This window comes from Oncorhynchus tshawytscha, unplaced genomic scaffold (assembly GCF_018296145.1).
Source record: "Oncorhynchus tshawytscha isolate Ot180627B unplaced genomic scaffold, Otsh_v2.0 Un_contig_1172_pilon_pilon, whole genome shotgun sequence".
In the NCBI taxonomy this organism is placed as follows: Eukaryota; Metazoa; Chordata; class Actinopteri; order Salmoniformes; family Salmonidae; genus Oncorhynchus; species Oncorhynchus tshawytscha.
Genome location: NW_024609313.1, coordinates 1 through 26700, shown reverse-complemented (window position 1 = coordinate 26700; position 26700 = coordinate 1). Strand labels below are relative to the sequence as shown.

The following is a 26700-nucleotide window of genomic DNA, read 5'->3' as shown; positions in this document are numbered from 1 at the left end:
GTAGGGGGCAGGCTGTAGGGGGCGGGCTGCAGATGACAGGCTGTAGGGGGCAGGCTGCAGGGGGCGGGCTGTAGGGGGCGGGCTGTAGGGGACTGGCTGTAGCTGCTGCTGTCTGCTGTGTCTCCAGGGAGGACTACTGTTACCACAGTACTAAACTAGTGTCTGTCTCTGTCTCCAGGGAGGTGGTGGTTAAGGGAGACCTCCCTCACCCCTTCGCTCTGACGCTGTACGAGGAGACTCTCTTCTGGACCGACTGGAACACCCATTCCATCCACTCGTGTCAGAAAGAGACCGGGGAGGATCGGAAGAAAGTCCACTCGGACATCTTCTCTCCCATGGATATACACGTCTACAGCCAGAAGAGACAGCCGCTACGTAAGAACACACAGCCTAATCACTGGTCCCACTCACTGTGAATGACATGCTCCTATCCAAAATATAGAATGATCAGGGCCCGGTCACCTGTCTTCCTCCTCTGTGATTGGCTAGCTAGGTCTAGGACAACAGATCTGTGATTGGCTAGCTAGGTCTAGGACAACAGATCTGTGATCGGCTAGCTGGGTCTAGGACAATAGAGCTATGATCGGCTAGCTGGGTCTAGGTCAATAGAGCTTTGATCGGCTAGCTGGGTCAAGGTCAATAGAGCTTTGATCGGCTAGCTGGGTCTAGGTCAATAGAGCTTTGATCGGCTAGCTGGGTCTAGGTCAATAGAGCTATGATCGGCTAGCTGGGTCTAGGTCAATAGAGCTATGATCGGCTAGCTGGGTCTAGGTCAATAGAGCTTTGATCGGCTAGCTGGGTCAAGGTCAATAGAGCTTTGATCGGCTAGCTGGGTCTAGGTCAATAGAGCTTTGATCGGCTAGCTGGGTCTAGGTCAATAGATCTATGATCGGCTAGCTGGGTCTCGGACAATAGATCTATGATCGGCTAGCTGGGTCTCGGACAATAGATCTATGATCGGCTAGCTGGGTCTCGGACAATAGATCTATGATCGGCTAGCTGGGTCTCGGACAATAGATCTATGATCGGCTAGCTAGGTCTCGGACAATAGATCTATGATCTGCTAGCTAGGTCTAGGATAACAGAAGATTTGTGATGGTCTAGGACAGTAAAGCCCTGTACTCTTGAGGTTTAATTCAGATAATTTGTCACAGTGCAGAGGGGACCTGCTACACGTCAATGACCCTGCTGTTACAGCCCCCTTCCTCTGCATGCACAGCTGTCTCCAGGGTCGTGTCTACTCTTGACACTTCTATGCAACTTCTGCTATCAGAATACAAGAGATCACATTGAAAAGACGGGTCTCGACGCACAAAAGTGGCTTTGTGGTCTGATTTGTGATCAGATCTGTCTGACCACTTCAGGAGGTGGTCAGGGATGCACTGTGTGGATTTCTCCTCCGTCTGGACCAATCAGGCTACTGAAAGCGTGTGGAGGGCTACTCATCAGCACTCCTCCCACAAATCTCCATAAAATGTGTGTTTTAAACCGAGAGGCGCCTTTTCATTTTACCGTTGGAGGAAATGCGTTCCTAGCGTGTGAGGAACGTGTTCGCTGGCCTCATAAATGATAGCTAATATTTAGAAGAACATGTCTGTTTTGACTAGAGTTATGACTTCTGCTAACCCTTTTGCAATCTCTTTAGCATTGCCGGCTAGACGGCCGAGGCTTGGCCGGCTAGACGGCCGAGGCTTGGCCGGCTAGACGGCCGAGCTCTAGGCCGGCTAGATAGAGGCTGCCATCTAGACGGCAGATCATAGACGGCCTGTTCTAGACGGCCGAGGCTTGGCCGGCTAGACGGCCGAGGCTTTAGACGGCAGAGGCTTGGCCGGCTAGACGGCAGAGGCTTGGCCGGCTAGACGGCAGAGGCTGGCCGGCTAGACGGCCGAGGCTTGGCCGGCTAGACGGCCGAGGCTTGGCCGGCTAACTAGCTCTAGTAGTTAGATACTGCCATCAGTTGTTATGTTATCATATTCGGCCTGTTCCACCGTGTTTAGAATGCATACTGGCATTTGAATATCTCAGGAAAAGGGAATCCGGACACACCGTGGACATGGTTAAATGCAGATGCATAACGCATTGGGACTTCATGAGCAGAACTCTATGATCAGAATACTAAATCTGCATGAACTGTCAAGTCTAGACAGGGCCCAGGACTCTACTCTACTCTCAGTGACCTTGGCGACACATGGACCTCACAATTGACCTTACCGACACATGGACCTCACAATGATATTATCACTGGCTAACATATTGTGTATAAATACAAAAGTATGTGGACACCGATATTTAGTGACATCTGCGACACATGGACCTCAGTGATCAGATCACTGGCTAACATATTGTGTATATATACAAAAGTATGTGGACACTGATATTTAGTGGCTTCGGCTATTTCAGCCAAACCCGTTGCTGACAGGTGTATAAAATCCAGCACACAGCCATGCAATCTCCATAGACAAACATTGTAGAATGGCCTTACTGAAGAGCTCAGTGACTTTCAACGTGTCACTGTGATAGGATGTAACCTTTCCAACAATTCTGTTAAGTTTGTGCCCTGCCACGGTCAACTGAAGAGCCAAGCAAGTAGAAACCATCTGTGCTCAGTCAGAACACTCACTACCGAGGTCCAAACTGCCTCAGTCAGAACACTCACTACCGAGGTCCAAACTGCCTCTGTCAGAACATTCACTACCGAGGTCCAAACTGCCTCTGGAGAACGCTCACTACCGAGGTCCAAACTGCCTCTGGAGAACGCTCACTACCGAGGTCCAAACTGCCTCTGGAGAACGCTCACTACCGAGGTCCAAACTGCCTCTGGAGAACGCTCACTACCGAGGTCCAAACTGCCTCTGGAAGCAACGTCAGCCTCAGATCACCATGCGTAATGCCAAGCGTCAGCTGGAGTGGTGTAAAGCTCGCCGCCATTGGACTCTGGAGCGGTGGAAACGCATTCTCTGGAGTGATGAATCACACTTCACCATCTGGCAATCTGACGGACGACTCTGGAGCAGTGGAAACGCATTCTCTGGAGTGATGAATCACACTTCACCATCTGGCAATCTGACGGACGACTCTGGAGCAGTGGAAACGCATTCTCTGGAGTGATGAATCACACTTCACCATCTGGCAATCTGACGGACGACTCTGGAGCAGTGGAAACGCATTCTCTGGAGTGATGAATCACACTTCACCATCTGGCAATCTGACGGACTCTGGAGCAGTGGAAACGCATTCTCTGGAGTGATGAATCACGCTTCACCATCTGGCAATCTGACGGACGACTCTGGAGCAGTGGAAACGCATTCTCTGGAGTGATGAATCACACTTCACCATCTGGCAATCTGACGGACGACTCTGGAGCAGTGGAAACGCATTCTCTGGAGTGATGAATCACACTTCACCATCTGGCAATCTGACGGACGACTCTGGAGCAGTGGAAACGCATTCTCTGGAGTGATGAATCACACTTCACCATCTGGCAATCTGACGGACGACTCTGGAGCAGTGGAAACGCTTTCTCTGGAGTGATGAATCACACTTCACCGGCAATCGGATGAAGGAATCTGGGTTTAGCGGATGCCAGGAGGACGCTACCTGTCCGAATGCATAGTGCCAACTGTAAAGTTTGGTGGAGGAGGAATAATGGCTGTTTTTCGTGGTTCGGGCCCCTTTTCATGGTTCGAGTGAAGAGAAAGCTTAATGCTACAGAATACAATGACATTCTAGACTGTTCTGTGCTTCCAACGTTGTGGTAACAGTTTGGGCGAGGCCCTTTCCTGTTTCAGCATGAAAATGCCCCCTGTGCACAAAGCAAAGTCCATACAGAAATTGTTTGGAAGAACTTGACTGGCCTGCATAGAGCCCTGACCTGAACCCCATGGAACACCTTTGGGATGAATTGGAACGCCGACTGCGAGCCAGGCCTAATCGCCCAACATCAGTGCCTGACCTCACTAATGCTCTTGTGGCTGAATGGAAGCAAGTCCCCGCAGCAATGTTCCAACATCTAGTGGAAAGCCTTCCCAGAAGAGTGGAGGCTGTTATAGCAGCAAAGGGGGAACCAACTCCATATTAATGCCCATGATTTTGGAAAAACATTTTGTTTGACAAGCAGGCATCCACATACTTTTGGTCATGTATTGTAGATTTCAGACATAATGTCTGGTCATGTAGTGTCGTCTTCAGAGATAATGTCTGGTCATGTAGTGTCGTCTTCAGAGATCATGTCTGGTCATGTAGCGTCGACTTCAGAGATAATGTCTGGTCATGTAGCGTCGTCTTCAGAGAATGTCTGGTCATGTAGTGTCGTCTTCAGAGATAATGTCTGGTCATGTAGTGTCGTCTTCAGAGATAAAGACTGGTCATGTAGTGTATTCAATGTGGAATAGGGTGCCATTTGGGACAGCAGTGATAATGGTGTGTGATGTCTGTAGTCCTCTGACAGCAGGGATAATGGTGTCTGTAGTCCTCTGACAGCAGGGATAATGGTGTGTGATGTGTCTAGTCCTCTGACAGCAGGGATAATGGTGTGTGATGTGTCTGTAGTCCTCTGACAGCAGGGATAATGGTGTGTGATGTGTCTGTAGTCCTCTGACAGCAGGGGTAATGGTGTGATGTGTCTGTAGTCCTCTGACAGCAGGGATAATGGTGTCTGTAGTCCTCTGACAGCAGGGATAATGGTGTGTGATGTGTCTGTAGTCCTCTGACAGCAGGGATAATGGTGTGTGATGTGTCTGTAGTCCTCTGACAGCATGTTGTCTCCTTCCTGAACAGTGTGCCATTTGGGACAGCAGGGATAATGGTGTGTGATGTGTTTGTAGTCCTCTGACAGCAGTGATAATGGTGTGTGTCTGTAGGCCTCTGACAGCAGTGATAATGGGGTGTGTCTGTAGTCCTCTGACAGCAGTGATAATGATGTGTCTGTAGTCCTCTGACAGCAGTCCTGATGTGTCTGTAGTCCTCTGACAGCAGTGATAATGGGTGTGTGATGTGTCTGTAGTCCTCTGACAGCAGTGATAATGGTGTGTGATGTGTCTGTAGTCCTCTGACAGCAGGGATAATGGTGTGATGTGTCTGTAGTCCTCTGACAGCAGTGATAATGGTGTGTGATGTGTCTGTAGTCCTCTGACAGCAGTGATAATGGTGTGTGATGTGTCTGTAGTCCTCTGACAGCAGTGATAATGGTGTGTGATGTGTCTGTAGTCCTGTGACAGCATGTTGTCTCCTTCCTGAACAGTGTCTTCACCATGTTCCGTGAACAACGGAGGCTGTTCCCAGCTCTGTCTCCTGTCTCCTATTACACCTCACTACCAGTGTGCCTGTCCCACCGGAGTCCAGCTGCTAGAGGACAGCAAGACCTGCAGAGACGGTGAGCCCTACACCACAGCCCCCCCTTCTGAGCCCTACACCATAGCCCCCCTTCTGAGCCCTACACCACAGCCCCCCTTCTGAGCCCTACACCAAACCCCCCCTTCTGAGCCCTACACCACAGCCGCCCCCCCCCCCTTCTGAGCCCTACACCACAGCCCCCCTTCTGAGTCCTACACCACAGCCCCCCTTCTGAGCCCTACACCATAGCCCCCCTTCTGAGCCCTACACCACAGCCCCCCTTCTGAGCCCTACACCACAGCCCCCCTTCTGAGCCCTACACCACAGCCCCCCTTCTGAGCCCTACACCACAGCCCCCCCCTGAGCCCTACACCACAGCCCCCCCCTACACCTGAGCCCTACACCACAGCCCCCCTTCTGAGCCCTACACCACAGCCCCCCTTCTGAGCCCTACACCACAGCCCCCCAGCCCCCCTTCTGAGCCCTACACCACAGCCCCCCTTCTGAGCCCTACACCACAGCCCCCCTCCTTCTGAGCCCTACACCACAGCCCCCTCCCTTCTGAGCCCTACACCACAGCCCTACACCACAGTTCAGTTCCCCCAGTTAACAGGGAGAGGGAGGGATTATGTGCTGGTTCCTACTGGGTTAACCCTTTCAGCTGTAGGGTTGGTCCTGGTTCCTACTGGGTTAACCCTTTCAGCTGTAGGGTTGGTGCTGGTTCCTACTGCCTGGGGTAACCCTTTCAGCTGTAGGGTTGGTCCTGGTTCCTACTGGGTTAACCCTTTCAGCTGTAGGGTTGGTGCTGGTTCCTACTGGGTTAACCCTTTCAGCTGTAGGGTTGGTGTTGGTTCCTACTGGGTTAACCCTTTCAGCTGTAGGGTTGGTGCTGGTTCCTACTGGGTTAACCCTTTCAGCTGTAGGGTTGGTGCTGGTTCCTACTGGGTTAACCCTTTCAGCTGTAGGGTTGGTGCTGGTTCCTACTGGGTTAACCCTTTCAGCTGTAGGGTTGGTGCTGGTTCCTACTGGGTTAACCCTTTCAGCTGTAGGGTTGGTGTTGGTTCCTACTGGGTTAACCCTTTCAGCTGTTGGGTTGGTGCTGGTTCCTACTGGGTTAACCCTTTCAGCTGTAGGGTTGGTGCTGGTTCCTACTGGGTTAACCCTTTCAGCTGTAGGGTTGGTGCTGGTTCCTACTGGGTTAACCCTTTCAGCTGTAGGGTTGGTGTGGTTCCTACTGGGTTAACCCTTTCAGCTGTTGGGTTGGTGCTGGTTCCTACTGGGTTAACCCTTTCAGCTGTAGGGTTGGTGCTGGTTCCTACTGGGTTAACCCTTTCAGCTGTAGGGTTGGTGCTGGTTCCTACTGGGTTAACCCTTTCAGCTGTTGGGTTGGTGCTGGTTCCTACTGGGTTAACCCTTTCAGCTGTAGGGTTGGTGCTGGTTCCTACTGGGTTAACCCTTTCAGCTGTTGGGTTGGTGCTGGTTCCTACTGGGTTAACCCTTTCAGCTGTAGGGTTGGTGCTGGTTCCTACTGGGTTAACCCTTTCAGCTGTAGGGTTGGTGCTGGTTCCTACTGGGTTAGCCCTTTCAGCTGTAGGGTTGGTGCTGGTTCCTACTGCCTGGGTTAACCCTTTCAGCTGTAGGGTTGGTGCTGGTTCCTACTGCCTGGGTTAACCCTTTCAGCTGTAGGGTTGGTGCTGGTTCCTACTGCCTGGGTTAACCCTTTCAGCTGTAGGGTTGGTGCTGGTTCCTCCCTCTCCTAAGTACTGAGTCACTACGTAGTTCACATGGGCACTGGATGCTATTGTTGCTGGGCACTGGATTCTATTGTTGCTAGGCACTGGATGCTATTGTTGCTAGGCACTGGATGCTATTGTTGCTGGGCACTGGATGCTATTGTTGCTAGGCACTGGATGCTCTCCACCCCTCCTGTATATCCCTGACCCTCTCTCTCTCTCCACCCTCCTGTATAACCCTGACTCTCTCTCTCTCCACCCTCCTGTGGTGTTACGTGTCCCCACTCAGCCCCTCCTGTGGTGTAGCGTGTCCCCACTCAGCCCCCTCCTGTGGTGTTAGCGTGTCCCCACTCAGCCCCCTCCTGTGGTGTTATCGTGTCCCCACTCAGCCCCCTCCTGTGGTGTTATTGTGTCCCCACTCAGCCCCCTCCTGTGGTGTTATCGTGTCCCCACTCAGCCCCCTCCTGTGGTGTTATCGTGTCCCCACTCAGCCCCCTCCTGTGGTGTTATCGTGTCCCCACTCAGCCCCCTCCTGTGGTGTTATCGTGTCCTCACCTCTCCTCTCCCCCCCTCCAGGTCCCACACAGCTCCTCCTCCTGGCCCGGCGGACTGACCTGCGCCGTATCTCCCTGGATACTCCCGACTTCACCGACATCATCCTCCCGACGGACGACATCCGCCACGCCATCGCCATCGACTATGACCCGGTGGACGGACACATCTATTGGACGGACGACGACGTCCGGGCAATCAGGAGGTCCTACCTGGACGGCTCTGACGCTCAGTTCATCGTCACCTCACAGGTCAGTTATCCTAACCTCAGGTCACTAACAGCTGGGCCAGATAGTTACTACATTTGGTAACAGCAGCAGAGGTCACTAACAGCTGGGCCAGATAGTTGCTACATTTGGTAACAGCAGCAGAGGTCACTAACAGCTGGGCCAGATAGTTGCTACATTTGGTAACAGCAGCAGAGGTCACTAACAGCTGGGTCAGATAGTTACTACATTTGATAACAGCAGCAGAGGTCACTAACAGCTGGGCCAGATAGTTGCTACATTTGGTAACAGCAGCAGAGGTCACTAACAGCTGGGCCAGATAGTTGCTACATTTGGTAACAGCAGCAGAGGTCACTAACAGCTGGGTCAGATAGTTACTACATTTGGTAACAGCAGCAGAGGTCACTAACAGCTGGGTCAGATAGTTACTACATTTGGTAACAGCAGCAGAGGTCACTAACAGCTGGGCCAGATAGTTACTACATTTGGTAACAGCAGCAGAGGTCACTAACAGCTGGGCCAGATAGTTGCTACATTTGGTAACAGCAGCAGAGGTCACTAACAGCTGGGCCAGATAGTTACTACATTTGATAACAGCAGCAGAGGTCACTAACAGCTGGGCCAGATAGTTGCTACATTTGGTAACAGCAGCAGAGGTCACTAACAGCTGGGCCAGATAGTTGCTACATTTGGTAACAGCAGCAGAGGTCACTAACAGCTGGGCCAGATAGTTGCTACATTTGGTAACAGCAGCAGAGGTCACTAACAGCTGGGCCAGATAGTTACTACATTTGGTAACAGCAGCAGAGGTCACTAACAGCTGGGCCAGATAGTTGCTACATTTGGTAACAGCAGCAGAGGTCACTAACAGCTGGGCCAGATAGTTGCTACATTTGGTAACAGCAGCAGAGGTCACTAACAGCTGGGCCAGATAGTTGCTACATTTGGTAACAGCAGCAGAGGTCACTAACAGCTGGGCCAGATAGTTACTACATTTGGTAACAGCAGCAGAGGTCACTAACAGCTGGGCCAGATAGTTACTACATTTGGTAACTGCAGCAGAGGTCACTAACAGCTGGGTCAGATAGTTACTACATTTGGTAACAGCAGCAGAGGTCACTAACAGCTGGGCCAGATAGATACTTCTCTGCAGAGCTGCCTCCACAACGACGCTAACCTGATCTTCTCTCTTAGGTGAACCATCCTGACGGCATCGCTGTGGACTGGATCGCCCGGAACCTGTACTGGACGGACACGGGAACGGACCGCATCGAGGTGACACGCCTCAACGGAACCATGAGGAAGATCCTGATATCAGAGGACCTGGACGAGCCACGAGCCATCGTACTGGATCCTGTCGCTGGGTAACTGCTGTCTCTATACTAACCCTGAACCATCGTACTGGATCCTGTCGCTGGGTAACTGCTGTCTCTATACTAACCCTGAACCATCGTACTGGATCCTGTCGCTGGGTAACTGCTGTCTCTATACTAACCCTGAACCAGGGCTCTTAATGGATCCTGTCGCTGGGTAACTGCTGTCTCTATACTAACCCTGAACCATCGTACTGGATCCTGTCGCTGGTAACTGCTGTCTCTATACTAACCCTGAACCATCGTACTGGATCCTGTCGCTGGGTAACTGCTGTCTCTATACTAACCCTGAACCACCGTACTGGATCCTGTCGCTGGGTAACTGCTGTCTCTATACTAACCCTGAACCATCGTACTGGATCCTGTCGCTGGGTAACTGCTGTCTCTATACTAACCCTGAACCATCGTACTGGATCCTGTCGCTGGGTAACTGCTGTCTCTATACTAACCCTGAACCATCGTACTGGATCCTGTCGCTGGGTAACTGCTGTCTCTATACTAACCCTGAACCATCGTACTGGATCCTGTCGCTGGGTAACTGCTGTCTCTATACTAACCCTGAACCGTCGTACTGGATCCTGTCGCTGGGTAACTGCTGTCTCTATACTAACCCTGAACCGTCGTACTGGATCCTGTCGCTGGGTAACTGCTGTCTCTATACTAACCCTGAACCGTCGTACTGGATCCTGTCGCTGGGTAACTGCTGTCTCTATACTAACCCTGAACCGTCGGACTGGATCCTGTCGCTGGGTAACTGCTGTCTCTATACTAACCCTGAACCGTCGTACTGGATCCTGTCGCTGGGTAACTGCTGTCTCTATACTAACCCTGAACCGGGGCTCTTAATGGATCCTGTCGCTGGGTAACTGCTGTCTCTATACTAACCCTGAACCATTGTACTGGATCCTGTCGCTGGGTAACTGCTGTCTCTATACTAACCCTGAACCAGGGCTCTTAATGGATCCTGTCGCTGGGTAACTGCTGTCTCTATACTAACCCTGCACCATTGTACTGGATCCTGTCGCTGGGTAACTGCTGTCTCTATACTAACCCTGAACCATCGTACTGGATCCTGTCGCTGGGTAACTGCTGTCTCTATACTAACCCTGAACCATCGTACTGGATCCTGTCGCTGGGTAACTGCTGTCTCTATACTAATCCAAATCAAATCAAATCAAATCATGGCGATAGGAAGACATTCTGAAACACTCATCCATCCTATAGAAAGTAGACTAAGTGAAATACCTCTATCTTGTCCGTCTTGGCGTCGCCCCAGTAGATTTGATTTGATTTGACTAATCCTGAACCATCGTACTGGATCCTGTTGCTGTGTAACTGCTGTCGCTATACTATCTATACTTATCTGTCCTGAGCTCCACCATCATTAACCCCAACCCGATGACTCGTATCTGTCCTGAGCACCATCATTAACCCCAACCCGATGACTCGTATCTGTCCTGAGCTCCATCATTAACCCCAACCCGATGACTCGTATCTGTCCTGAGCTCCATCATTAACCCCAACCCGATGACTCGTATCTGTCCTGAGCTCCATCATTAACCCCAACCCGATGACTCGTATCTGTCCTGAGCTCCATCATTAACCCCAACCTGATGACTCGTATCTGTCCTGAGCTCCATCATTAACCCCAACCTGATGACTCGTATCTGTCCTGGCATCGCTCTATTTCTGTTCTTCTCTTTTTACATCATACATGTTAGGCTGTAATCTGAGTTCTCCCCTCTCTCTGGTAGGGCTCTCTCCCCTCTCTGGTAGGGCTCTCTCCCCTCTCTCTGGTAGGGCTCTCTCCCCTCTCTCTGGTAGGGCTCTCTCCCCTCTCTCTGGTAGGGCTCTCTCCCCTCTCTCTGGTAGGGCTCTCTCCCCTCTCTCTGGTAGGGCTCTCTCCCCTCTCTCTGGTAGGGCTCTCTCCCCTCTCTCTGGTAGGGCTCTCTCCCCTCTCTCTGGTAGGGCTCTCTCCCCTCTCTCTGGTAGGGCTCTCTCCCTCTCTCTGGTAGGGCTCTCTCCCCTCTCTCTGGTAGGGCTCTCTCCCCTCTGGCTCTCTCCCCTCTCTCTGGTAGGCTCATGCTGTTCCCTCTCTGGTGGTTTCAGATACATGTACTGGACAGACTGGGGCGAGGTTCCTAAGATTGAGCGTGCCGACCTGGACGGGACGGAGAGGCTAGTGATGGTCAACACTTCCCTGGGCTGGCCCAATGGTCTGGCGCTGGACTACACAGACCGGATGATCTACTGGGGCGACGCCAAGACGGACAAGATAGAGGTATTTCACTTAGTCTACTTTCTATAGGATGGATGAGTGTTTCAGAATGTCTTCCTATCGCCACGTTCAGCCCTCTGCTGTGTTGGCATGTTCCATCAGCTGCTGTGTTGGCATGTTCCATCAGCTGCTGTGTTGGCATGTTCCATCAGCTGCTGTGTTGGCATGTTCCATCGGCTGCTGTGTTGGCATGTTCCATCGGCTGCTGTGTTGGCATGTTCCATCGGCTGCTGTGTTGGCATGTTCCATCGGCTGCTGTGTTGGCATGTTCCATCGGCTGCTGTGTTGGCATGTTCCATCGGCTGCTGTGTTGGCATGTTCCATCGGCTGCTGTGTTGGCATGTTCCATCGGCTGTGTTGGCATGTTCCATCGGCTGCTGTGTTGGCATGTTCCATCGGCTGCTGTGTTGGCATGTTCCATCGGCTGCTGTGTGGCATGTTCCATCTGGCTGCTGTGTTGGCATGTTCCATCGGCTGCTGTGTTGGCATGTTCCATCGGCTGCTGTGTTGGCATGTTCCATCGGCTGCTGTGTTGGCATGTTCCATCGGCTGCTGTGTTGGCATGTTCCATCGGCTGCTGTGTTGGCATGTTCCATCGGCTGCTGTGTTGGCATGTTCCATCGGCTGCTGTGTTGGCATGTTCCATCGGCTGCTGTGTTGGCATGTTCCATCGGCTGCTGTGTTGGCATGTTCCATCGGCTGCTGTGTTGGCATGTTCCATCGGCTGCTGTGTTGGCATGTTCCATCGGCTGCTGTGTTGGCATGTTCCATCGGCTGCTGTGTTGGCATGTTCCATCGGCTGCCTGACACACACACTTCCCCTAGCAGCATCACAGGACCCTCTACCACTATGAACAGCCTGACACACACACACTTCCCCTAGCCTGACACACACACACTTCCCCTAGCAGCATCACAGGACCCTCTACCACTACGAACAGCCTGACACACACACTTCCCTAGCAGCATCACAGGACCCTCTACCACTACGAACAGCCTGACACACACACTTCCCCTAACAGCATCACAGGACCCTCTACCACTACGAACAGCCTGACATACACTTCCCTAGCAGCATCACAGGACCCTCTACCACTACGAACAGCCTGACACACACACTTCCCCTAGCAGCATCACAGGACCCTCTACCACTACGAACAGCCTGACACACACACTTCCCTAGCAGCATCACAGGACCCTCTACCACTACGAACAGCCTGACACACACACTTCCCTAACAGCATCACAGGACCCTCTGACACACACTTCCCCTAGCAGCATCACAGGACCCTCTACCACTACCAGCCTGACACACACTTCCCTAGCAGCATCACAGGACCCTCTGCCACTATGAACAACCTGACATACACTTCCCCTAGCAGCATCACAGGACCCTCTACCACTATGAACAGCCTGACACACACACTTCCCTAGCAGCATCACAGGACCCTCTACCACTATGAACAGCCTGACACACACACTTCCCCTAGCAGCATCACAGGACCCTCTACCACTATGAACAGCCTGACACACACACTTCCCCTAGCAGCATCACAGGACCCTCTACCACTATGAACAGCCTGACACACACACTTCCCCTAACAGCATCACAGGACCCTCTACCACTATGAACAGCCTGACACACACACTTCCCTAGCAGCATCACAGGACCCTCTACCACTATGAACAGCCTGACACACACACTTCCCTAACAGCATCACAGGACCCTCTACCACTATGAACAGCCTGACACACACACTTCCCCTAACAGCATCACAGGACCCTCTACCACTATGAACAGCCTGACACACACTTCCCCTAGCAGCATCACAGGACCCTCTACCACTACAAGCAGCCTGACACACACTTCCCCTAGCAGCATCACAGGACCCTCTGCCACTATGAACAACCTGACACACACACTTCCCCTAGCAGCATCACAGGACCCTCTACCACTATGAACAGCCTGACACACACTTCCCCTAGCAGCATCACAGGACCCTCTACCACTATGAACAGCCTGACACACACACTTCCCTAACAGCATCACAGGACCCTCTACCACTATGAACAGCCTGACACACACTTCCCTAGCAGCATCACAGGACCCTCTACCACTATGAACAGCCTGACACACACACTTCCCCTAGCAGCATCACAGAACCCTCTACCACTATGAACAGCCTGACACACACACTTCCCCTAACAGCATCACAGGACCCTCTACCACTATGAACAGCCTGACACACACACTTCCCCTAGCAGCATCACAGGACCCTCTACCACCATGAACAGCCTGACACACACACACTTCCCCTAGCAGCATCACAGGACCCTCTACCACTGAGCAGCCTGACACACACACACACACACTCCCCTAGCAGCATCACAGGACCCTCTACCACTATGAACAGCCTGACACACACTTCCCCTAGCAGCATCACAGGACCCTCTACCACTATGAACAGCCTGACACACACACTTCCCCTAACAGCATCACAGGACCCTCTACCACTATGAACAGCCTGACACACACACTTCCCCTAGCAGCATCACAGGACCCTCTACCACTATGAACAGCCTGACACACACTTCCCCTAGCTTCAACGTAGTCTGTGGTGGACAGGTTCTGGAGGGCATTGGATGCGTTCCTGCTCAACGTAGTCTCTGGTGGACCGGTTCTGAAGGGCATTGGAAGCGTTCTGGCTCAACGTAGTCTCTGGTGGACCGGTTCTGGAGGGCAATGGATGCGTTCCTGCTCATCGTTGTCTCTGGGGGACCGGTTCTGACGGGCATTGGAAGCGTTCTGGCTCACCGGTTCTGAAGGGCATTGGAAGCGTTCTGGCTCATCGTTGTCTCTGGGGGACCGGTTCTGAAGCCCTGTTTGCTGTGGCACCATAGATTCTCCTTAGAAGCTGCTACCAAGTTGGTAACATAAAAACATTGCTTCATAGAAACTCAGACTCTCCATGATGAGAGTTTCTCCTTGAAATCATCTTGCTCTTGTAAATATTTAAGACTAGTCTACATCATGGCCAGCTGGATCAGTACCTCAGCCCAGAGCCCCTCCTATGAGGACTAGTCTACATCATGGCCAGCTGGATCAGCCCAGAGCCCAGGCAGCAGTGAGGTCCTCCTATGAGGACTAGTCTACATCATGGCCAGCTGGATCAGCCCAGAGCCCAGGCAGCAGTGAGGTCCTCCTATGAGGACTAGTCTACATCATGGCCAGCTGGATCAGCCCAGAGCCCAGGCAGCAGTGAGGTCCTCCTATGAGGACTAGTCTACATCATGGCCAGCTGGATCAGCCCAGAGCCCAGGCAGCAGTGAGGTCCTCCTATGAGGACTAGTCTACATCATAGCCAGCTGGATCAGTACCTCAGCCCATTGCCCAGGCAGCAGTGAGGTCCTCCTATGAGGACTAGTCTACATCATGGCCAGCTGGATCAGTACCTCAGCCCAGAGCCCAGGCAGCAGTGAGGTCCTCCTATGAGGACTAGTCTACATCATGGCCAGCTGGATCAGCCCAGAGCCCAGGCAGCAGTGAGGTCCTCCTATGAGGACTAGTCTACATCATGGCCAGCTGGATCAGTACCTCAGCTCAGAGCCCAGGCAGCAGTGAGGTCCTCCTATGAGGACTAGTCTACATCATGGCCAGCTGGATCAGCCCAGAGCCCAGGCAGCAGTGAGGTCCTCCTATGAGGACTAGTCTACATCATAGCCAGCTGGATCAGTACCTCAGCCCAGAGCCCAGGCAGCAGTGAGGTCCTCCTATGAGGACTAGTCTACATCATGGCCAGCTGGATCAGTACCTAAGCCCAGAGCCCAGGCAGCAGTGAGGTCCTCCTATGAGGACTAGTCTACATCATAGCCAGCTGGATCAGTACCTCAGCCCATTGCCCAGGCAGCAGTGAGGTCCTCCTATGAGGTCTAGTCTACATCATAGCCAGCTGGATCAGTACCTCAGCCCATTGCCCAGGCAGCAGTGAGGTCCTCCTATGAGGTCTAGTCTACATCATGGCCAGCTGGATCAGTACCTAAGCCCAGAGCCCAGGCAGCAGTGAGGTCCTCCTATGAGGACTAGTCTACATCATAGCCAGCTGGATCAGTACCTCAGCCCAGAGCCCAGGCAGCAGTGAGGTCCTCCTATGAGGACTAGTCTACATCATAGCCAGCTGGATCAGTACCTCAGCCCAGAGCCCAGGCAGCAGTGAGGTCCTCCTATGATGACTAGTCTACATCATGGCCAGCTGGATCAGTACCTCAGCCCAGAGCCCAGGCAGCAGTGAGGTCCTCCTATGAGGACTAGTCTACATCATAGCCAGCTGGATCAGTACCTCAGCCCAGAGCCCAGGCAGCAGTGAGGTCCTCCTATGAGGACTAGTCTACATCATAGCCAGCTGGATCAGCCCAGAGCCCAGGCAGCAGTGAGGTCCTCCTATGAGGACTAGTCTACATCATGGCCAGCTGGATCAGTACCTAAGCCCAGGCAGCAGTGAGGTCCTCCTATGAGGTCTAGTCTACATCATGGCCAGCTGGATCAGTACCTAAGCCCAGAGCCCAGGCAGCAGTGAGGTCCTCCTATGAGGACTAGTCTACATCATGGCCAGCTGGATCAGCCCAGAGCCCAGGCAGCAGTGAGGTCCTCCTATGAGGTCTAGTCTACATCATGGCCAGCTGGATCAGTACCTCAGCCCATTGCCCAGGCAGCAGTGAGGTCCTCCTATGAGGTCTAGTCTACATCATGGCCAGCTGGATCAGCCCAGAGCCCAGGCAGCAGTGAGGTCCTCCTATGAGGTCTAGTCTACATCATGGCCAGCTGGATCAGTACCTAAGCCCAGAGCCCAGGCAGCAGTGAGGTCCTCCTATGAGGACTAGTCTACATCATGGCCAGCTGGATCAGCCCAGAGCCCAGGCAGCAGTGAGGTCCTCCTATGAGGTCTAGTCTACATCATGGCCAGCTGGATCAGTACCTCAGCCCATTGCCCAGGCAGCAGTGAGGTCCTCCTATGAGGTCTAGTCTACATCATGGCCAGCTGGATCAGCCCAGAGCCCAGGCAGCAGTGAGGTCCTACTATGAGGACTAGTCTACATCATGGCCAGCTGGATCAGTACCTAAGCCCAGGCAGCAGTGAGGTCCTCCTATGAGGACTAGTCTACATCATAGCCAGCTGGATCAGTACCTCAGCCCAGAGCCCAGGCAGCAGTGAGGTCCTCCTATGAGGACTAGTCTACATCATAGCCAGCTGGATCAGTACCTCAGTCCAGAGCCCAGGCAGCAGTGAGGTCCTCCTATGAGGACTAGTCTACATCATAGCCAGCTGGATCAGTACCTCAGCCCAGAGCCCAGGCAGCAGTGAGGTCCTCCTATGAGGACTAGTCTACATCATGGCCAGCTGGATCAGCCCAGAGCCCAGGCAGCAGTGAGGTCCTCCTATGAGGTCTAGTCTACATCATGGCCAGCTGGATCAGCCCAGAGCCCAGGCAGCAGTGAGGTCCTCCTATGAGGTCTAGTCTACATCATGGCCAGCTGGATCAGCCCAGAGCCCAGGCAGCAGTGAGGTCCTCCTATGAGGACTAGTCTACATCATGGCCAGCTGGATCAGTACCTCAGCCCAGAGCCCAGGCAGCAGTGAGGTCCTCCTATGAGGACTAGTCTACATCATAGCCAGCTGGATCAGTACCTCAGTCCAGAGCCCAGGCAGCAGTGAGGTCCTCCTATGAGGACTAGTCTACATCATGGCCAGCTGGATCAGTACCTCAGTCCAGAGCCCAGGCAGCAGTGAGGTCCTCCTATGAGGTCTAGTCTACATCATGGCCAGATGGATCAGTACCTCAGCCCAGGCAGCAGTGAGGTCCTCCTATGAGGACTAGTCTACATCATGGCCAGCTGGATCAGTACCTCAGCCCAGAGCCCAGGCAGCAGTGAGGACTAGTCTACATCATAGCCAGCTGGATCAGTACCTCAGCCCAGAGCCCAGGCAGCAGTGAGGTCCTCCTATGAGGACTAGTCTACATCATAGCCAGCTGGATCAGTACCTCAGCCCAGGCAGCAGTGAGGTCCTCCTATGAGGACTAGTTTACATCATGGCCAGCTGGATCAGTACCTCAGTCCAGAGCCCAGGCAGCAGTGAGGTCCTCCTATGAGGACTAGTCTGCATCATGGCCAGCTGGATCAGTACCTCAGCCCAGAGCCCAGGCAGCAGTGAGGACTAGTCTACATCATAGCCAGCTGGATCAGTACCTCAGCCCAGGCAGCAGTGAGGTCATCCTATGAGGACTAGTCTACATCATGGCCAGCTGGATCAGTACCTCAGCCCAGAGCCCAGGCAGCATCACAGGACCCTGGGCCAGCACTGTCAGCACAGTGAGGTCCTCCTATGAGGACTAGTCTACATCAAGCCAGCTGGATCCCCCTCAGAAACCCAATCGTAAAATTTCTGCACTTTTCGGGGTGTTGACAGCTGAGCCACCGTGGAAATTAGCCTTGGTGACTGGTGGTGTTGGGTACAGATGTAATGCAGGGAGGGGTCGATGTGAGTCCTACTTTTTTACATTTCCCTCCACGGGGCTCTAACTTCCATATGGAAACGACTAGTTTCAAAGCAATCCTTTGTTTTCTACAGTTGGCATCCTCACACAGCATATCATCATGGTGCAATATGTTCCAACACATCGGCTAGTGTTTGTTGGTTTTAATCTGGGGGGCATTGCTCTGAAGCCAACTGCCCCCCCCTCTGGGTCTGCTAGGTATGTTGGTGGTGGTAGTCTGGGTCTGCTAGGTTGGTTGGTGGTGGTAGCCTGGGTTCTGGGTCTGCTAGGTTGGTTGGTGGTGGTAGCCTGAGTTCTGGGTCTGCTAGGTTGGTTGGTGGTGGTAGCCTGAGTTCTGGGTCTGCTAGGTTGGTTGGCGGTGGTAGCCTGGGTTCTGGGTCTGCTAGGTTGGTTGGCGGTGGTAGCCTGGGTTCTGGGTCTGCTAGGTTGGTTGGCGGTAGTAGCCTGAGTTCTGGGTCTGCTAGGTTGGTTGGCGGTGGTAGCCTGAGTTCTGGGTCTGCTAGGTTGGTTGGTGGTGGTAGCCTGAGTTCTGGGTCTGCTAGGTTGGTTGGTGGTGGTAGCCTGAGTTCTGGGTCTGCTAGGTTGGTTGGCGGTGGTAGCCCGGGTTCTGGGTCTGCTAGGTTGGTTGGCGGTGGTAGCCCGGGTTCTGGGTCTGCTAGGTTGGTTGGCGGTGGTAGCCTGGGTTCTGGGTCTGCTAGGTTGGTTGGCGGTAGTAGCCCGGGTTCTGGGTCTGCTAGGTTGGTTGGTGGTGGTAGCCTGGGTTCTGGGTGTGCTGGTGGCGGTAGCCTGGGTTCTGGCTCTGCTCCAGAACGAGATTTTGATCTAGAACAAGGTTTTTGCGGGCCAGAGCCACATCTGGTTCTGATTTGCTGCCTCCCCTCCAGCTGCGGCTTCCCCTCTTTTAGAATAGCCCCAGAATGTGAAACACACCCCACTGTGGACACACGCGTTTGTTTTACTATCCTTGTGAGGACCGATATGATTCCCATTCTAAATCATTAGGCCACCTCACTGAGAAAGGACACTGAGTGTACAACACATCAGGATCACCTTCCTAACATCTGATCCTCCACAGCCTCAATGAGAAAGGGTTCCACAGGAACGCTGGCCCATGTTGAACTCCAGTGCTTCCCACAGTGCTGGCCCATGTTGAACTCCAGTGCTTCCCACAGTGCTGGCCCATGTTGAACTCCAGTGCTTCCCACAGTGCTGGCCCATGTTGAACTCCAGTGCTTCCCACAGTGCTGGCCCATGTTGAACTCCAGTGCTTCTGGCACAGTGCTGGGCCCATGTTGAACTCCAGTGCTTCCCACAGTGCTGGCCCATGTTGAACTCCAGTGCTTCCCACAGTGCTGGCCCATGTTGAACTCCAGTGCTTCCCACAGTGCTGGCCCATGTTGAACTCCAGTGCTTCCCACAGTGCTTGCCCATGTTGAACTCCAGTGCTTCCCACAGTGCTGGCCCATGTTGAACTCCAGTGCTTCCCACAGTGCTGGCCCATGTTGAACTCCAGTGCTTCCCACAGTGCTGGCCCATGTTGAACTCCAGTGCTTCCCACAGTGCTGCCCCATGTTGAACTCCAGTGCTTCCCACAGTGCTGGCCCATGTTGAACTCCAGTGCTTCCCACCATTGTGTGAAGTTGGCAGGAAGTGGATCTCTATTCCGACGAGCTCGTTCCATCTCATCCCACCGATGCTCAGTTAGATTGAGATCTGGTGACTGGGCAGTAAGCTGAATTCACAGTCCTGTTGGTGGAACCGTTCCTGGGGACAATCCTGGCCTTGTGGCATTATCCTGGCCTTGTGGCATTATCCTGGCCTTGTGGCATTATCCTGGCCTTGTGGCATTATCCTGGCCTTGTGGCATTATCCTGCTGATAAGTGTATTCATTCCACTTGTACATTTTTGTCCAGCCTGAATTCAAAATGAATTAAATCAAATCTCCCCTTCTCTCTGTCTCCCCTCTCTCTGTCTCCCCTCTCTCTGTCTCCCCTCTCTCTGTCTCCCCTCTCTCTGTCTCCCCTCTCTCTGTCTCCCCTCTCTGTCTCCCCTCTCTCTGTCTCCCCTCTCTGTCTCCCTCTCTCTGTCTCCCCTCTCTCTGTCTCCCCTCTCTCTGTCTCCCCTCTCTCTCTGTCTCCCTCTCTCTGTCTCCCCTCTCTCTGTCTCCCCTCTCTCTGTCTCCCCTCTCTGGCTGTCTCCCCTCTCTCTGTCTCCCCCCTCTCTGTCTCATAGACCTGTCTCCCAGACCTCTCTGTCTCCCCCTCTCTCTGTCTCCCCTCTCTCTGTCTCTCTCTCTGTCTCCCCCTCTCTCTGTCTCCCCCTCTCTGTCTCCCCTCTCTCTGTCTCCCCTCCTCTCTGTCTCCCCTCTCTCTGTCTCCCTCTCTCTGTCTCCCCTCTCTCTGTCTCCCCTCTCTCTCCCTGTCTCCCTCTCTCTGTCTCCCTCTCTCTGTCTCCCCTCTCTCTGTCTCCTCTCTGTCTCCCTCTCTCTGTCTCCCTCTCTCTGTCTCCCTCTCTCTGTCTCCCTCTCTCTGTCTCCCTCTCTCTGTCTCCCTCTGTCTCCCTCTCTCTCTGTCTCCCCTCTCTCTGTCTCCCTCTCTCTGTCTCCCTCTCTCTCTGTCTCCCCACTCTCTCTCTCTGTCTCCCCTCTCTCTGTCTCCCCTCTCTCTGTCTCCCCTCTCTCTGTCTCCCCTCTCTCTGTCTCTGTCTCTCCTCCTCTCTGTCTCCCCCTCTCTGTTTCTCTCTGTCTCCCCCCTCTGTCTCCCCTCAGTCTCTGTCTCTCCCTCTCTGTCTCCCCCACAGTCTCTGTCTCTGTCTCTCTCTCTCTGTCTCTCCCTCTCCTCTCTCTGTCTCCCCTCTCTCTGTCTCCCCTCTCTCTGTCTCCCCTCTCTCTGTCTCCCCTCTCTCTCTCCTCTGTCTCCCCTCTCTCTCTCTCTGTCTGTCCCCTCTCTCTGTCTCCCCTCTCTCTTTCAGTCTCTGTCTCCCCTCTCTGTGTCTCCCCTCTCTCTGTCTCCCCTCTCTCTGACTCCCCTCTCTCTGACTCCCCTCTCTCTGTCTCCCCTCTCTCTGTCTCCCTCTCCCCCAGGTGATGTGTATGGATGGTTCAGGCAGGAGGATCCTGGTAGAAGATAAGCTACCTCACATCTTTGGCTTCACTCTGCTGGGGGACTATGTGTACTGGACAGACTGGCAGAGACGCAGCATCGAGAGGGTTCACAAACACACCACGGAGAGAGAGTTCATCATAGACCAGCTACCAGACCTGATGGGGCTCAAAGCTACATATGTACACCAGACCTTCGGTAGGTAGCACAGCCTGAACCTGACCCCACGGGGCTCAAAGCTACATATGTACACCAGACCTTCGGTAGGTAGCACAGCCTGAACCTGACCCCTGACCCCACGGGGCTCAAAGCTACATATGTACACCAGACCTTCGGTAGGTAGCACAGCCTGAACCTGACCCCTCTGACCCCACGGGGCTCAAAGCTACATATGTACACCAGACCTTCGGTCACAGCCTGAACCTGACCCCACGGGGCTCAAAGCTACATATGTACACCAGACCTTCGGTAGGTAGCACAGCCTGAACCTGACCCCTGACCCCACGGGGCTCAAAGCTACATATGTACACCAGACCTTCGGTAGGTAGCTCTGTTCTCCACTCTGTGTATTTGGACAGGGAAGCCACAGTTTCAGTCTCTGTTCTCCACTCTGTGTAGTTGGACAGGGAAGCCACAGTTTCAGTCTCTGTTCTCCACTCTGTGTAGTTGGACAGGGAAGCCACAGTTTCAGTCTCTGTTCTCCACTCTGTGTATTTGGACAGGGAAGCCACAGTTTCAGTCTCTGTTCTCCACTCTGTGTATTTGGACAGGGAAGCCACAGTTTCAGTCTCTGTTCTCCACTCTGTGTATTTGGACAGGGAAGCCACAGTTTCAGTCTCTGTTCTCCACTCTGTGTAGTTGGACAGGGAAGCCACAGTTTCAGTCTCTGTTCTCCACTCTGTGTATTTGGACAGGGAAGCCACAGTTTCAGTCTCTGTTCTCCACTCTGTGTGTTTGGACAGGGAAGCCACAGTTTCAGTCTCTGTGCTCCACTCTGTGTGTTTGGACAGGGAAGCCACAGTTTCAGTCTCTGTTCTCCACTCTGTGTGTTTGGACAGGGAAGCCACAGTTTCAGTCTCTGTTCTCCACTCTGTGTATTTGGACAGGGAAGCCACAGTTTCAGTCTCTGTTCTCCACTCTGTGTATTTGGACAGGGAAGCCACAGTTTCAGTCTCTGTTCTCCACTCTGTGTATTTGGACAGGGAAGCCACAGTTTCAGTCTCTGTTCTCCACTCTGTGTAGTTTGGACAGGAAGCCACAGTTTCAGTCTCTGTTCTCCACTCTGTGTAGTTTGGACAGGGAAGCCACAGTTTCAGTCTCTGTTCTCCACTCTGTGTAGTTTGGACAGGGAAGCCACAGTTTCAGTCTCTGTTCTCCACTCTGTGTATTTGGACAGGGAAGCCACAGTTTCAGTCTCTGTTCTCCACTCTGTGTAGTTTGGACAGGAAGCCACAGTTTCAGTCTCTGTGCTCCACTCTGTGTATTTGGACAGGGAAGCCACAGTTTCAGTCTCTGTGCTCCACTCTGTGTAGTTGGACAGGGAAGCCACAGTTTCAGTCTCTGTGCTCCACTCTGTGTATTTGGACAGGGAAGCCACAGTTTCAGTCTCTGTGCTCCACTCTGTGTATTTGGACAGGGAAGCCACAGTTTCAGTCTCTGTGCTCCACTCTGTGTAGTTGGACAGGGAAGCCACAGTTTCAGTCTCTGTGCTCCACTCTGTGTATTTGGACAGGGAAGCCACAGTTTCAGTCTCTGTTCTCCACTCTGTGTGTTTGGACAGGGAAGCCACAGTTTCAGTCTCTGTTCTCCACTCTGTGTGTTTGGACAGGGAAGCCACAGTTTCAGTCTCTGTTCTCCACTCTGTGTATTTGGACAGGGAAGCCACAGTTTCAGTCTCTGTTCTCCACTCTGTGTAGTTGGACAGGGAAGCCACAGTTTCAGTCTCTGTTCTCCACTCTGTGTATTTGGACAGGGAAGCCACAGTTTCAGTCTCTGTTCTCCACTCTGTGTGTTTGGACAGGAAGCCACAGTTTCAGTCTCTGTTCTCCACTCTGTGTATTTTGGACAGGGAAGCCACAGTTTCAGTCTCTGTTCTCCACTCTGTGTATTTGGACAGGAAGCCACAGTTTCAGTCTCTGTTCTCCACTCTGTGTAGTTGGACAGGAAGCCACAGTTTCAGTCTCTGTTCTCCACTCTGTGTAGTTGGACAGGAAGCCACAGTTTCAGTCTCTGTTCTCCACTCTGTGTATTTGGACAGGGAAGCCACAGTTTCAGTCTCTGTGCTCCACTCTGTGTAGTTGGACAGGGAAGCCACAGTTTCAGTCTCTGTTCTCCACTCTGTGTAGTTGGACAGGGAAGCCACAGTTTCAGTCTCTGTGCTCCACTCTGTGTATTTGGACAGGGAAGCCACAGTTTCAGTCTCTGTGCTCCACTCTGTGTAGTTGGACAGGGAAGCCACAGTTTCAGTCTCTGTTCTCCAGCATTCTGTTTCATACCGGTTTTATCATTTGGAAATGACACATGTGAAGACGTCATAGGTATTAAGACAGATTCATCTATAGTGTTTATTAGTAGTTAAACATTAGGTTTCTGGTCCCATTCATAGCAGACTGATTCCATCCAGCTCGTGACTCTACAAACTTGATGGCTGCATTTTGCAGTTAGTTTTGGTCGGCGGCAGGCTGTCGGTGGTAGACTTAACTAAACAGGGATATGTCATCAGTTCACCTCAGCTAATGCTTCAGACGGTACATTCAGACTGTCGGATTCTCCTGCCCATCTCTTCTGCCCCTGAGATGGTGATTAACACAGACAGAGAATAAACTTTTTATCCTCCTCTCTCCCCCTCTTCTCCTCTTCTCCTCTCTCCCCCTCTTCTCCTCTTCTCCTCTCTCCCCCTCTTCTCCTCTCTCCCCCTCTTCTCTCTCTCCCCTCTTCTCCTCTCTCTCCCTCTCTTCTCCCCTCTTCTCCTCTCTCTCCCCTCTCTTCTCCCCCTCTTCTCCTCTCTCTCCCTCCTACTGTCTCCCCCCTCTCTTCTCCTCTCTCTCCTCCTACTGCCTCCCCCTCTTCTCCCCTCTCTCCTCCTACTGCCTCCCCCTCTTCTCCCCTCTCTCCTCCTACTGCCTCCCCTCTCTCTCCTCCTACTGCCTCCCCTCTTCTCCCCTCTCTCCCTCTCTTGCCTCCCCCCTCTTCTCCTCTCTCTCCTCCTACTGCCTCCCCCTCTTCTCCTCTCTCTCCTACTGCCTCCCCCTCTTCTCCTCCTCTCTCCTCCTACTGCCTCCCCCTCTTCTCCCTCTCTCCTCCTACTGCCTCCCCCTCTTCTCCTCTCTCTCCTCCTACTGCCTCCCCTCTTCTCCTCCTCTCCTCCTACTGCCTCCCCCTCTTCTCCTCTGCCTCCCCCTCTTCTCCTCTCTCCCCTCTTCTCCTCCCCCTCTTCCTCCTCCCTCTTCCTCCTCCCCTCTTCTCCTCTCCTCCTACTGCCTCCCCCTCTTCTCCTCCTCCCCTCCTACTCCCCCTCTTCTCCTCTCTCTCCTCTCTGCTCCCCCTCTTCTCCTCTCTCTCCTCCTACTGCCTCCCCCTCTTCTCCTCTCCTCCTCCTACTGCCTCCCCCTCTTCTCCTCTGCCTCCCCCTCTTCTCCCTCCTCCTCCTACTGCTTCTCCTCTGTCTCCTCCTACTGCCTCCCCTCTTCTCCTCTTTCTCCTCCTCTCCTCCTCTTCTCCTCTCTCTCCTCTCTCTCCCCTCTTCTCCCCTCTTCTCCTCTCTCCCCCTCTCTCTCTCCCCTCCTACTTCTCCCCTCTTCTCCTCTCTCTCCTCCCCCTCCCCTCTTCTCCTCTCTCTCCTCCTACTGCCTCCCCTCTTCTCCCCTCTCTCCTCCTACTGCCTCCCCTCTTCTCCCCTCCTCCTCCTACTGCCTCCCCCTCTTCTCCCCTCTCTCCTCCTACTGCCTCCCCTCTTCTCCTCTCCTACTGCCTCCCCCTCTTCTCCCCTCTCTCCTCCTACTGCCTCCCCTTCTCTCTGTCTCCTCCTACTGCCTCCCCCTCTTCTCCTCTTTCTCTTCTCTCCCTCTCCCTCTCTCCTCTCTTCTCCCTCTTCTCCTCCTCTCTCCTACTCCTCCCTCTCTCTCCCTCTCTCCTCTCCTCTCTCTCTCCTCCTACTGCCTCCCCTCTTCTCCTCTCTCCTCCTACTGCCTCCCCCTCTTCTCCTCTCTCTCCTACTGCCTCCCCCTCTTCTCCCTCTCTCCTCCTACTGCCTCCCCCTCTTCTCCCTCTCTCTCCTCCTACTGCCTCCCCTCTTCTCCCCTCTCTCCTCCTACTGCCTTCTCCTCTGTCTCCTCCTACTGCCTCCCCCTCTTCTCCTCTCTCTCCTACTCCTCCCTTTCTCCTCTCTCTCCTCCTACTGCCTCCCCCTCTTCTCCTCTCTCCTCCTACTGCCTCCCCCTCTTCTCCTCCTCTCCTCCTACTGCCTCCTCCTCTTCTCCCCTCTCTCCTCCTACTGCCTCCCCCTCTTCTCCTCTCTCCCCCTCTTCTCCCCTCTTCTCCCTCTTCTCCTCCTCCCCCTCTTCTCCCCTCTCTCTCCTCTGCCTCCCCCTCTTCTCCTCTCTCTCCTCCTCTTCTCCCCCTCTTCTCCTCTCTCTCCTCCTACTGCCTCCCCCTCTCTTCTCCTACTGCCTCCCCCTCTCTTCTCCTCCTACTGCTTCTCCCCCTCTCTCCTCCTACTGCCTTCTCCTCTGTCTCTCCTCCTACTGCCTCCCCTCTTCTCCTCTCTCTCCTCCTACTGCCTCCCCCTCTTCTCCCTCTCTCCTCCTACTGCCTCCCCTCTTCTCCCCTCTCTCCTCCTACTGCCTCCCCTCTTTCTCCCTCTCTCCTCCTACTGCCTCCCCCTCTTCTCCTTCTCTCTCTCCTCCTACTGCCTCCCCCTCTTCTCCTCCTCTCTCCTCCTACTGCCTCCCCTCTTCTCCTCTCTCCTCCTACTGCCTCCCCCTCTTCTCCTCTCTCCTCCTACTGCCTCCCCCTCTTCTCCTCTCTCCTCCTACTGCCTCCCCTCTTCTCCTCTCTCCTCCTACTGCCTCCCCCCTTCTCCTCTCTCCTCCTACTGCCTCCCCCTCTTCTCCCCTCTCTCCTCCTACTGCCTCCCCCTCTTCTCACCTCTCTCCTCCTACTGCCTCCCCTCTGTCCTCCTCTCCTCCTCTCCCAGGTACCAACCTGTGCGCAGAGGCTAATGGTGGGTGTAGCCACCTATGCCTGTATAAGCCGGTGGGCGTCCAGTGTGCCTGTCCCATTGGTCTAGAGCTGATAGCTGACCTGTCCACCTGCATCGTACCAGAAGCCTTCCTCCTCTTCTCCCGACACACAGACATCAGACGCATCTCCTTGGAAACAAACAACAACAACGTGGCCATCCCGCTGACCGGGGTTAAAGAGGCGTCTGCACTTGACTTTGACATCACCGACAACCGTATCTACTGGACAGATATCACATTGAAGGTAAGGAGGGAGGTGTCTCTCTCTGGCTCGGAGCCATCAGTTCACGTAGCAGGCTGATAAAGCCCAGA

At 53.6% G+C, this 26700-nt stretch overlaps 1 protein-coding gene across 1 annotated transcript in view; it reads left to right on the top strand.

Annotated features, from left to right (window-relative positions):
- LOC112236153 (low-density lipoprotein receptor-related protein 6) overlaps positions 1 to 26632 on the top strand; it is a gene marked incomplete at its 3' end in the record, with an annotated part of 52729 nt that extends 26097 nt beyond the window's left edge. Inside the window, 7 exon segments of the mRNA XM_042314847.1 lie at positions 179 to 375; positions 5240 to 5371; positions 7641 to 7867; positions 9038 to 9207; positions 11326 to 11497; positions 21130 to 21346; positions 26343 to 26632. Of these exon segments, the coding sequence (XP_042170781.1) occupies positions 179 to 375; positions 5240 to 5371; positions 7641 to 7867; positions 9038 to 9207; positions 11326 to 11497; positions 21130 to 21346; positions 26343 to 26632 (1405 nt within the window).
- Between the last annotated feature and the right edge of the window lie 68 nt (positions 26633 to 26700).